The sequence below is a fragment of the Ixodes scapularis genome, unplaced genomic scaffold, assembly GCF_016920785.2.
Source record: "Ixodes scapularis isolate PalLabHiFi unplaced genomic scaffold, ASM1692078v2 PGA_scaffold7__128_contigs__length_106722199, whole genome shotgun sequence".
Classification (NCBI taxonomy): Eukaryota; Metazoa; Arthropoda; class Arachnida; order Ixodida; family Ixodidae; genus Ixodes; species Ixodes scapularis.
Genome location: NW_024609882.1, coordinates 18,731,384 through 18,744,501, shown reverse-complemented (window position 1 = coordinate 18,744,501; position 13,118 = coordinate 18,731,384). Strand labels below are relative to the sequence as shown.

At 45.3% G+C, this 13,118-nt stretch overlaps 2 protein-coding genes across 3 annotated transcripts in view; one reads left to right on the top strand and one right to left on the bottom strand.

Moving 5' to 3' along the window:
• Positions 1-827: 827 nt before the first annotated feature.
• LOC8024656 (survival of motor neuron-related-splicing factor 30) lies at positions 828-7,331 on the bottom strand. Its single transcript, XM_002406470.5, has 7 exons — positions 7,238-7,331; positions 6,794-6,859; positions 6,519-6,709; positions 3,790-3,877; positions 2,977-3,047; positions 2,764-2,890; positions 828-2,235 (listed from the first exon to the last, which is right to left on the bottom strand). Exons 1-7 carry the CDS (start codon positions 7,319-7,321, stop codon positions 1,945-1,947), a joined length of 918 nt encoding a protein of 305 aa, XP_002406514.2. The 5' UTR covers positions 7,322-7,331; the 3' UTR covers positions 828-1,944.
• Positions 7,332-7,420: 89 nt separating this feature from the next.
• LOC8024657 (sodium-dependent phosphate transporter 1-B) overlaps positions 7,421-13,118 on the top strand; it is a 37,146-nt gene continuing 31,448 nt past the window's right edge. Inside the window, exon 1 of one of the 2 annotated variants that reach the window (XM_029994990.4) lies at positions 7,421-7,631. The gene's annotated coding sequence lies outside the window, so the exon portion shown is untranslated. The remainder of the gene's footprint in view (positions 7,632-13,118) is intronic. The other variant, XM_029994993.4, reaches the window with a different exon arrangement.

The following is a 13,118-nucleotide window of genomic DNA, read 5'->3' as shown; positions in this document are numbered from 1 at the left end:
AAGCGACAAGAAAACGACAGGAACCACCTCAAGACTTGTCGCCGAACTCGCACCACAAAACTACGAAGACTGGGTTACCCCCAACCGAGGTCCTCCAGACAGGAAGCTAATCCTCGACATCCTTCTTGACTTCGTCAAGATTCTTAACATCCCAACCCTTATTCCCAACTTTCCCCAAGGGATAAGATGACTTTCGTCAAGGTATCCGGTGTCCCCTTTCTGAAATAAACGTATTCTCACTCTCACTTTTGAATTTGATACCACTTGCACTGGCTTGCAACTAAGGTGGTTGTACGTACTAGGATAGAGCATGACGTTAGCGCCGTAGCTTCCGCAAGCAATCCTCTCTCGGAGGAGCATCGTGCTAATTTTTTTTAACCCTGCCGCTTGCGCTTACCGAGCTAGAATTAGCGAGTTTGAAATGCTGCGGGAAAGCCGCCCCCGGCACAAACGGAGCGATGCGTCGTCTGTTTGCGTTTGTGGTGAAAGTAGAACGTCACTCCCAGTATTTCTTCAGAGTTGGCAAAGCATCATTTTGTGATAGAAATTTAACAAGACCAAATTTGGTGAATCTAGTTTGAAGCCGCAAGTTGTACTTTCTTCAGAGAGTAACAAGAAAAATACACCTTCAGTAAAGTACAAAAACATACTCGGAGAATTTACTTCAACTGAAGTACACCTTTTCTAAACATTTGAATTGCACAAAATAAAAATTATTATTATTAGCATAGCTCTTCTCTCTCAACATACCAAGGTTTGCTCTAAATGCAGCAGTATATTCAGCATGTATGTACCAGAATAACGTTTCATACTATGAAACAGATTGCTAAGGTTTACAATGTTGTTTATTTATTTCACAAATGAATATAACTGTACAGAAGTCTTAGCACAAGCAAGGTGAATGATAGCTCAACAAAATTCAATCAACTTTCTCAAACACTCAAACTGCATGCTCTAGGGAGGCTGGCGGTAACTTCCCTCCACCCTGAAAACACCTCCAACACAACAGAGGGGAAAAAAAAAAAAAAGACTATGATCAACACTACTTGCTGTCAGGCTGTTCGCCCAAAACAAGGCTCCTCTTGTTGACGTAACTACTGTTCCAGCCTCAGCCCAATCGTCAGTTTCACTCAGTCAGTTCTGAAATTTGCAATACCAGCCTGATAGTGTTTCAACACACTTTTCCATCCGAAAGCAGAGGCTTCATAAAGCATTTTTTCAAAAATAGCGGACAGCCATATGGAATCACATTTCAGTAAAGTTTCAAACAACATTAGGATTTATTAGTTCAGTTTTGATTGAGCCATCTGACTTGATTGTAGATGAAACCAGATAAGGGTCGAAGTTTTTGAAAGTTATTGTCATACCTGTTTTTCCACTCCTTCCAAGCCTGCACCCCAATCTCTAGTAACACACTGCCTTTGGCAATGTCAAACTTGCCCAACCACAAATGTTGTCACACAAAGACTAAGGGCTTAAAACTGCATGTAAGCGATTCAGCGAGTGACAGCAACGAGAGTCAGCAACGAAGATTTCTCACTGTCACTTGTAGCGTCGCTCGGTTTTTTGGATTTCTAGAAAACGTCGCCTCAATAGCTTGCTCTCGCCACTTTCAAGCGGTTTGCCTCGTCGTGCGAGAGCGAAGTGGGTCGCCGTCGCTTGTCTCGTCACTCGCCAAATCGCTTACACGCGGTTTATACTTAAAGCCTTTTCAAAAGTTTGTCAAACTTGTTTCTCCACCGGACTGTCAAAAACGAAGGAGGAACATTGCAAACATCTCGCGTCCTGGAACGTCAGAGTTTGGTTTTACTCGTTCGCCACCAGAACAACAATGGCATCGATGAGTGTTTGTTGCGTATGCACGACACCGAGCTGGCACTTGCTTGCTGCAGCTGCGAGGCTGCGTAACAGTGTCTGTACCACGACTTTGACGCAGAACGCTGCTCAGAAGATGGAGGGTGGTGGCGGAGGGGGTGGGGGAGGAAAACCCATGGGGAACCCCATGGCTGCGAAGTTTGGCGGCATCATGCCCAACATGCCCGGTGGCGGTCCCATGGCTCCCTGCGCTCCGGCCGCTCCCGCCTGCTGCTGCTTGCGCCACTTCTCCTGGTGATGGAACTCGGTCATGGGACGGCCCCCAATGCCGCACGTGCCCACTCCGACGCGCCCGTTGACATTGTCTGGTGACGCAAAGATGCTCTTCTTCACTTGGCCCTTCTTGTTCTTATTGAAGGCCTGCATGGTGCAAGACCAAAAGAATGTTCAAGTAAGTGCCTGGGACAGGAAAGTGCTAGAAGAGGAGAATAGAGTGCTCATCTGCAAACCTTATGCAACACACACTAGGACACCAAGAGATCATAGTACCTTAAACACCAAAAGGCAGGATATCAGTTTGCTTGGGATAGTTTGGCTCTGTCAACAGAGTTTTCTACATTTTGCTTGCCACATGTAGGACGTTTATTCAAAAGGCTTCATCGCGAAGTCTGGCATTACTCTTTCCTACGTCATTTATATGGCTTAAACGATCGAGGTGCTACGTGCAGTAGCTGTTCAGTTGTGCAGCTGCCAGAAAGAGTTCCTATTTTTTCTACTGTGCTGATGAAGGTTAATATCTTAGCTTCTTACATCAGCGAAAATAAAGTGGTGCAACTACAATCTGCACCTATGGAAGCAGAAATATAAGAAATGATACAAATCAACTTGTACCATTATTGCCCGTCACACCTCAACTGCCCCGTGCAAAGCAGACCAACAGAAACTTACCTTTGTGTTGAACTCTTGCCACTTGTTCTTTTCCTTCTCGCGCTCCTCTTCCATCTGCTTTTGACGCACCGCTTTCTTCTGGGCTTTTTTCTTCTTGTACTCTCTCTCGGCTAGGAGGAGCTGCTTTCTGGAAGGGCACGTCGCCGTTTAGGTCAGTGTCTTTATTTCCTGCCTTTACTAGCCTATTGTTCATAATGGGCAACTGCAGCTTACTTGGTTTTTGGTCCACCTTCAATGACATTGTTCATGGAACGCTTGTTGCTGTGAGCCTTCAGCTGGGATAACTGTGGAAGTGCAGATATCTTAGAGTCCCCTCCTCGGAAGGACACTACTAACAAGTATGTTAATGCAGGCTACAGCCGACGCCTGGGACTGAGGTGTCGAAAGAATGAAAATACCCCAAGACTGGTAAGAGCAAGTGGAGCAAGTTTGTTAACATATAACTAGACAAGAGAATAGAAGCACTAAACATGCCTATTTTTGTCCCCAAGTATTTCCCCTTTCTGGTCTACTAGTTGCCCAATTGGAACTACAGTATTCTGTAGAAGCAATGGCTTGGAAGCAAATTTATTAGGCCTGTGTGCAAAAGAAAAACCTAAACTTTCATGTTTCGGAAGAAAGAAAAAAAAGAAAAGAAGCCTGGCATTACATTTGCTCAAGGTTTAGTGGGCACTCGTTAATAGGTCAAAAGGTCTTCCTTACCAAGTGCCCCACTGAGCCCCTACCATTTTAAAGCCCTTCTGGCCCACATTTTTGCCGTATCCGACTGCAAGAATCAAGAGACCAAGAGAGAAAGCAGAAGTCACAATGTCCACAACTGGGGAAAGGAACTCTGATACCGACACTGTTTTTCCTTCAGTCTTCTCGCTAAGGCGCCGCCGGGGACAGGAACCTATTCATCTCTCGCAGCAGCGCTGTTTTAAAATCGACAACATCCCAGTCATTCAGCATGGTGGTCACACTAGTCTTCGAGCGACCACACAGTACTCAAACAAAAGCGGCTTGAGACCCTGTAGCAGTACTCACCTTACTGACGATGGTGTTGCCATAAGCGGTAAATGTGACTGTTGCCTGGCCCTCTCCGATGATGTCCTCGATCGTGGCATCGTAGTACCTGTAGACAATGCCACGAAAAGCATTGCTTTATTTCCAGATGCATATGGTGGTCATAATTATTCATTCTGCAGACTCATGCTTTGCACTATATCAGGTGTCTCCGAACCCAGGTCCACAAGCCAAATCCTCCCCGCGCCCAATCCTTCTAATGAAGCCCGCCCCGTGGCCCGCTTCCAGCAGACCCACTGCTGCCGGGGCAAAAAGTGCGCGTAAAGGAACTATGAAGCGACGCACTTCAAATGTGCGAACGAAGATACCAGAAAGAATGAGAGAAACTACATCGTAACACGGGTCTTCTGATCCTATTTTTCAATGAACACTGTCATCACCAGCCAACATTCTTAGTCACCTGCTTCTGGTCTGTTTAACTATGATAAAATTCCCTTGCATTCTTGTGTACACTGTGCTTAGTGTCCTTTGCCAAAACTATTGCATATTGTCAGCACTATTTTTATTATTTTCGTAAGACTTTTGCACTCTGCAAATGTGCCAAAGTTCCCATGCGCTTTGATTTAGGCCTGGCGAGTTTTCCTTGGTCACAATTGTAATGCAATGTCATAATTAGCTAAACATTACTTTTAAAACAGAAGTATATATATTCACCCACCTTAGGGCTGTTTAACACTTACTCTAACAGTCACTTTTGTGTTTAAATGCTTATTTAGGTTCATTTATTTAAAAAATTTTCGTTTTTTGTTACTCCGTTTTTCTGCCCTCGTTTGTGTTTAAATGCTTATTTAGGTTCATTTATTTAAAAAATTTTGGTTTTTTGTTACTCCGTTTTTCTGGCCCTCGAGACCGCAAAAAATCCCTAATCCGGCTCCTTAGCCATAAAGTTTGGAGGCCCCTGCACTAGGTGAAAGAAAACACTTCTTTGGGTGTTTAGGACTATTTTGCTAATGGTGAATTCCACTCGTAGATCTGGAGCGCTTTCCAAAATCCGCGAGGGAGGCAAAATTCCGCTCCGTGGGACCCGCTCCGAATCGACGAGGGGAAGATAAACTTGCATTTTTGGAGCGACCTCCCTCACACCCCTTCCCAACCCTTCTCCCTCCGCCGTACAAAATGGCCGCTGCTCGAACTTGACCAGTCCCACCAACGCCTCAGCCGGCTAATCTTACCAACGACCAGTGACGACTGTCACTGCTTAGCTGCAGAAGTAACACGCGACACAGACCGGGCGAAATTATACGTACCACGGCACCCATGTCACAAATAACGAAGACGTCCGCGTTCGGCACCGTCACATACCTTTCGGCCGCCTCGAAGCGGCGGGGCACGGACAGCGATTGCCAGCGGTGGAGTTCGGATTCGTAGTACGACTTTAATAAACACAGAGGTAACAAACCATCACTTGCGCGGTCGTTGCCTGACCACGTCTTGCTTTATTTCACGGGAAAACGCCGACGGAATGCAGTGCAAAAAGGTAAACAATCACTGGCTGCAGAATGAATAGGCCTAACCTTGCGTCTGCCTCCGGCTTTTCTGTCGTTCCTTTTCTCGGTCTTCCTCTCGCGATCACAGAGTCAGCGCTTACGATTTGCCACGCTAAACATTCCCGGCTTTTTATCCCTGATCTACGCGAAGTAGAAGCGTTCGAGCCGTCACAATCCAGAGTAAACAACCGACGTACCCGAACAGATCCAACTCCACGACCCGACCGGCCCGCCGATCTCTCCAACCTCGCCGCGCATGCGCACCGCCGATTTAGACGGAAATCACGTGGGCCGCTCTGTCAACTTCCGGAGAGATCTGTGAAACCCCGCAGAGCAAGTTCGGCGGAGTTTGGGGCGCTCCGTGGAGCGGACGCTGCCAGAGATCTACGAGCGGAAGATGACCAACTTGAGCCAGATCTGCGAGCGGAATATGCGCGCTCCAAATGGAGCGCTCAAGATCTGCGAGCGGAATTCACCATAAGATGGCACCCCATTCGTGCTCAAGGGGGCGCCACACCTTCATAAGTCGAATGAATCAGACCTGGCTAGCGAAACAAAATGTGCTAAGAATGGAAGTGAAACTTCTAAGCCATTTGCTGAAGCTGGTAGCTGAAAGCACCATAATCAAACATGCTTTGCTTGTAGCAAGGGTGGTATCACGACCGAGATGCATGTAGGAGCATCACCAGTTTGACTTGCTCTGGTCAGTTTTACATCTTCGTCTCCTACATATGCAGTCACAGCTCGACTCTCAACGCGCCTACAGGAGATATATATCAATAAGAATAATCTTCATTCATGAAAATTGAAGTATTCTGGGTGACTCGCAAAGCAAGGCAGATAGAAAGGGGTCGCACGCACGATCGTCTGCTAGACAGTCACACAGAAATACAACTGAAGAAACATCATCCCTGAACGCATTCTATGCAGAGCAAAAGCTCGTCTGCTTCTTGCACAGGGGTTGGGATGATGTCAAAACGCCGATCTCTTATTAGCCGATTGAAAAATAAAAAATAAAATAGTGAGTAGACCTCAAGGCATTTAGCATCGAGATCTACCCACTAACCTTTCAATCAAAGCCAACTACAGCTCGACATTGTTCTGACGTCAACGCTACTCCTAAGCAACAAGCAGACGACTTACTCTTCGAATAACTTCCCTCTCAGCCATCCAATCGACTGACTCAAGCATCCGAGAACTTACTGTCCGTCTTTCCATAGCGCGAGACACTTGTCGCCAGGAAACCAGCCAACGTTGTCGGCGTCCTGCGTCGACGACGACTCGGCGGCAGCGTGCTTCTGACTCCCTGCATAATCCGATTTACCCGGAGGTGATGATGAAGCTGTGTCCGCACCGCTGCTGCTAATCAAGTTGAGCGTCAAGCTGATCACTTCCTAGGGGAAAACGAAGGGACATGCACGAACAAGTTAGGAACGCCCCGAGCGCAGTGAGGTTTCAATCAGAATGTGTTGACTTACCAAAAGATCCTCTTTTAGCTTGAGCAGGTCTTTATCGTCCGGATCATTTGTGAGAGCGGCTTCAACCTTGAAAAAGAATAAACAAACGTTTCAAGTTGAGCCCCAGGAACGAACGGGGTTTAGGCTACGTTGAAGACATCGGTCGTCACGCTACCGACCGCAAAACCCTTTCCCGAAGCCCCATATGGCAATGAAATATTTAATAATCACACAGTGTACCGAAACTGTCAGTGTGAGCCGAAATCGGCTACGATTTACGGCAACTATGAGCTCCGATTGCTTTTGTTGTTTTCCACCATGGTAGTGCTAGCGTTCCAAAGAGAACAAACAGACGGCGTTTCCCTCGTAAAATAGCTAATATCAAAGCTCCCAGCTACATTTAGGAAATTACCCTACCGACGCCTCACGCGACGTCATTAAGGCAGCGCAGGACGCAATCTTTACCTGTTGAAGTTGAATTTGGTAATTTTGAAGACTCGCAGCCGCATCGTCCGCCGCCATCTTGATTAGAAATGTGAGGTTTTTCATGTGGCGCCCCCTAGACGAAAAGAATACCAAAATAATCTCCATCCCAGCGACCCACCCGCACAGGCCCGCACCTACCCACCTACTCTCAGCACCAGTAGCACTTTCAGATCAGCACGCCGCGCGCCGCCGTTGATTTCGTGCCATGTGATCACGCGCGAGCGAAGCTCCTAGTTTGATCCGAGAAAGGCTCCCAGCTCTTCAGCATTCGTCGTGAATACTTATATTTCCTTCTGCTACATATTATCACCAATCGAAGTGCCGCGCTATGAGTGTCTGCCTCCGGCCTACGTGAATCGCACTGACTTGAACGGTAAGTTCTTACGCTACCAACATCAATCTCGCGTGCGCTACGACCACTACGACTCTGCTGGTAAATTCTGTCAGTGGGGCGTAGCGGTGTTCAGTTAGTTGTCTGTTTAAGCGTGAATAAGAGAATCCCTGAGGTTTCGAGGTCAGACTGCCATCCAAAATAAAGCGTGGTCATCGCGACGCACCCACCACGACCGACGCGCGTCGCGGCGCGTTTCTTTGAAATTCCTCAGAGTGCGCCAACCCGTACCCGTGCTAAGATTTTCCATTCGGGGATCTTGATCTCTGGCGTAGGTGCAGTTGTAACATGACGCTCGCATGCCTGCTTTTTCGATCATTTCTGGGTGCGGCTCCGTTCTTTCGTGTTGGCTCGCCGCATTTTATTACACACGTCGCTCGCTTTGCCGACGACTCTGTCGTGCCGAAGACTCTCTCGTCCCGTCGATCTTTTGCCGTTCAAAAAGCGGACTGTTTGTGGACTCCGTCTGAGGTAATTCCATACGCCGGTAATGTTGGCCCATGTTGGATTTCTGTCTTTGTTTGGTTGCTTTCTTTGGGCGTTTCTCAGGCTGGAAAGTGCGTGCACAAACTTGCATCTGTTTGATTTTGTTTCACCTTTCTAGTTGCCGCCGTTCCACTTCGCTTTGGCACGACCGAGGCATTCTTTTTTCGTCTTTAAAGCCGAGCTCTGGCCGAGGTTCAAAAGCTAGAAATAGGGCGTCGTTTTCTCTTTTTGTTGTTGTGCAATGAGGAAGTTGTCGCTAGGATATACGAAGGTATACGCGGGATATTTATTTAATAGTTACGCAAGTTCCATTGAATTGCGTCAAGTCGTGCTATCCGGACGCCCCTCTACTGCAGGTTAATGCAGAGTATTTGTCGGAAAAGGGAAGCAAAATGCGGAGATGATTTGGTGGTGCGTGTAGTCACACATGTGCAGCAGTAATTCATGTCTTTGTTTGCGGTGAGCTCGTGTCCATGTCAGAATGCGGCACTTGATGATGGAATCTCGAGAGAATGCCGAAATGTAACCCAACATCTTGCGACAACAGCATGTAAACTCAGTTCCTCAACGTATCGCACTGCGTTTTGCTACAGAGGTGCAAGCAGTTGATGGAAGTTAACAGCGAAAAAAAATCAAGGGATGAACTTGCCCCGCTCAGAAGAAAAAAAAAATACAGGAATCTGTTGTGGGCAGTCTATGCCGCCACTTCGCAGGGGATGTGCACATAGTGGGAAGTGCTGCCGACAGATGACAGCACCGGCTGATTTAGGTTATGATAGCAGGCAATCCGGCAAAAGAAGCCTAATTAACCGGTGGTCCTTCAATGCAGCTTGCGCCATCTGTCGGCATCACTTCTCAATATCTGTGCATCACCTGCGAAGTGACGGCATAGGTTGCCCAGAACAGGTTTCTTTTCTTTTGAACGAGGTAGGTTCATTCCTTGATTTTTACGCTGCGGTAAATTGCAGCTCAATAAGTTGAGACACCAATTTTTGTGGGCCGTCTTAAGTGCCTTAAAAGCGTTAGTTTGCATGCTGTAGAGTACTTTGCTGTAATGTGAATGCATTCTCTTATCACTGCATACACCATTAAAAAATCCTGAAGACTAGGTGCAAAGAAATTTTTTTATGGTAGAAGAGTGTTCATTTGGGGTGAGTTGGTAAGGTGTGGCAAGATGAGAACAGCATAAAAAGAGACAAAGGCAAGTAGAAAAAACTTACACACCAGGTGCTGTATCACAGTGCCTGGTGTGGGACGTTTCTTTAGTATGTTTAGATACTTCATATGTGAACCCAAATTTATTTCAAGCCACAAATCTGAAGTTTAGCTGACTCATTATATTCGTTATTGATTGTCCTGGCCAGTAATACTTTATAGAATGTGTTTGGTGCCTTACGCATAAAACCAAACTTATATCAAGCCACATCTCATAATTCGACTCTATCATTCTATTTCTCATTGATGGTTTTAGGTGATAATATTGAATTGCATCCTTCACAAATTTAGCTCAAATAACCTGGAGGAAGGGAGAGAATACATGGCTGGCTTGCGCAAGGAGTTGCGTCCTAATTAAGATAGCCTGAAAGCTATCTCTCTGAAGACTAGCTCCTGAGTGGTGTAACGCGTGAATATTGTTCATCTCATATGCTTGTACCCTCCCAGCTCTTACGTTTTAGGACCATATTATATAAGACCGACTGACTTTGTTTCGAACCCGCCAGCCCAGAAGTGGCAGTCCCCATGACACCCTTCTCTAGTATCTCACCAGCAAAGATTGCAGCTAGAGTCGCTTCGCATTGTTCGGTGTAAAGTTCCTATCAAACGAAAGGGCCCCTTCTGATCTCACACTTCTTTTTTGCCCGACTTTTTGGGCTGTCAGTCTGTTGTCTCTCGTCTGCAATTAGAGAGCTTGTCTTATCTCGGAGCCAATGAACGAGTGAGCAAGTATGCCATCCAGTTCAAGACGCGGAACGGGGGACAGGTTATATGACCGCTGGACAGTGCGCTTGTGTGTGGTTGTTGTTTTTCTAGCAAGCGGGATCTTGGAGGGCACGTGCCACATTTATGACCATTGCCTCGGGTTAGTTGGGACGTAATAAAGGGTTACCTGGGTCAGTGGAGGAAAAAAAAAAAAAGAAAGAGTAGGATTTATTGAGGTTCATGGACGGATGTGATCATTGCCCACATCCCTGAAGGGTTCAAAGGCTCTTCACTGTTTTGTTGACATTGCTGTGACAAAGGTACAAGGACTCTACTTGAGAGTTGTCGCTCTGGTAGTTGTCATATAGATTAGAACACGGGGGGCCTCCTTGAACATTGCTTCAGTTCTCATTTAGCAGGACTCTTTATGTCGGTAGTTGGAGGCTTGGAATTACTTTGTTTCTGCTAGACATGTTTGTTTTGTCTAGAAATTATCTACATAATAATTCGAAAGATGTCTTCGCAGAGTTTTGGAATGCATTAAGCAACCTCGCTTCTTCTCTTTTCGTGTTCCTTCCATCTGTTTATTTTACCTTTGTGCTTCCTCTCTGTGTAGTTATTGGTAGTTTTGTACTTGATTTATTTTTATAGTGCCTCTTTTGACAGTGGGATTTTGGATAAAGGGGTGATTACAATATCAATAATATACAGGTTTTCAAAAGAAGTGAGACCCATTTTCTTATTTTTTTTTTTCATTAATGAATTGTACATGAAACTTGGGCTTGGCTGAGGTGTAGTGCTCTGTGTCAGGATCACTCAAGAAAATTTCAGCCTGTAATGTTGCCTAAACTGTGTGCAAAGCCCATTCTATAAAATTTCAGTAGTAAATGGGCATCCTGTTAGAGGAACAGGGTCGGCTGCCAATAACAGTTGACGTTCCTCATTTAATACTTTTGAGAGCCACTAATCATTATACCTTCATAATGTTGGAATCTGGAGACTTGGCCTATTGATCCAACACTCAGTGGAATCTCACCTCCCTGATCGACATTGTTTATTTTTGCAGTGAAAACAGTATGATTCATTGTGATGTCAACTTGAGGCTGAACTAAGCAAACTGAAAACATCCAGAAATGGAAAGGGCAGAAAAAAAGAAGATAGAGGGTTTTCTCACAAACAGCTGCTTCTAAGGCCCGCTTCAGACAGGGCAACTTTTCCAGCAATTTTGAGGTTGCTGGCGGGTTGTTCTCTAGCTTTCCCTAGATCGTCACGAATTGCTGAGATCGGGTCCGGCTCGAAACGGACGAGCAACTCGGAACCGTTTGAAGCGGCAGCAGCCAATCAGGGACGCAATATTATCATGTGACACCCCTGTGGTGGTGATGATGACGGCTAAAGACTTGGTTCTGGTTTGAAATTAATTGTTTTTGGAAATAAACCCTTTCAGAAAGATGAGTTAGTATTCTCAACGCCATTCGAAGATATAAAAACATGTTTTTAGCGCGTAGCTGGGCGTCTAAATAGTGCAAGAAAATTCAAAGTGAATGGTGATAGCAAGTAGTAGTGATTCGGTTGCTGCATGTGAACGCGGACAGCCCATGTTGCTGGTGTTGCGACGTCAAGTTGCTGGGTAAAATTGCTTCGTCTGAAGCGGGCCTAATAAATTCATCTGCAGAAGCTCTGATTTAACAGAATAGTCCATAGTCGATTACAGGTTAAAAAGGTAGCAGCAAATGCCCCTCAAAGGGAATCGTATATCCCTCCGCCACCTCCGTATTCAATAGCGTCCCATCAGTTCGGTCACGTCGCGGCAAGCGTGCGAGGAGGGCATTGCCTTTTTTACATATTTACTTTATCTTTCGACTTTGACTAAGCATTGTGGAAACCACAAGGGGAGATTAGAGTTTTCCCCCTCTGATGAAAACAAACACGATTTTCGGGGATTAGCTTCCCCCTCTGATGGATACAAAGGCTGCTTTTAGGGGCTCGGTTCCCCCTCCAATGAATACAAAGGTCGCTTTCCTAAAAAGTGGGGTCGGAGACAAGTTGGAATCCATTGAAGCGGAACAAGGAGCGTTTCCAGTGAACTCTTCTTACGACTGCGGAAAGATTTGAAACGGGCGCATCATGCTTGTGGAAGGAGCTTCTCCTACCTTCTTGTAACCGACTATACCAAAGCCTGAATTACCAGTTGAGCATGAACTGAAAGCACAAAACTTGTGGTGAAACATTATTCTTGAGGTTGTGAGCCCTTTACAAATGCTTACTAACTTGGGAGATTAAGCACTTTCAGTATTATCATCAGAGTATAGTTGCCTTATTATAATAATCAAGAAGAAAATCGCCACAAAAGGTCAACAGTGTAACATGTATAACTTTAATGTAACTAACATAAAACAATTCAAGTAAATTAGATGCGAGTGTTTAAGCAGTTTAGACTGGTCTGCCATTGAGGTATGACACCACTGATTAACATGGAACACGAGAAATTTGGCCAGTACAGTGTGACCGCTGGCATGAAGTTTTTCTTGTGCGTCATCAGGTGGCAATTACACAAACATACATCAGAATGGTGCTCAGCCAGATTGAAATAAGCAGAGGATAAAAATACTATAATCACAGCCTAATAAAAATTGGGATTATGGTAATACAATTACCATAATCACAAGTTACTTACCTTTGGGAGGCCAAGGTGGTTAGTGGGATTCAGCTAATGTACACAATAATTGTGTAAAAATATTTATAGTACCAACTGCCAGAACAATATTTCAGGTGTGTTGTTTGAAGTTTACATTCCTCCAAGTGCAAAGCCCAAGATGGGCATTGACCTCAGATGTCAATGCTTGTATTTGAGGGGCAAAGCACTTTGACAGCTTCAAATCACCTGCTATTGTAGTTTGCAAAGTATCTGCAGGTAGTGCATACAATATAATATAAATGTTTTGATATTTATGTATGATGCTGTTTGTCCCTTTTCATATTATTAGAGAAGTGACGGTTCAAGAAAAAAATAACAAAACAAAAGAAAGTACCTGTTGTAAAACAAAATGAAAAAAATTCCTT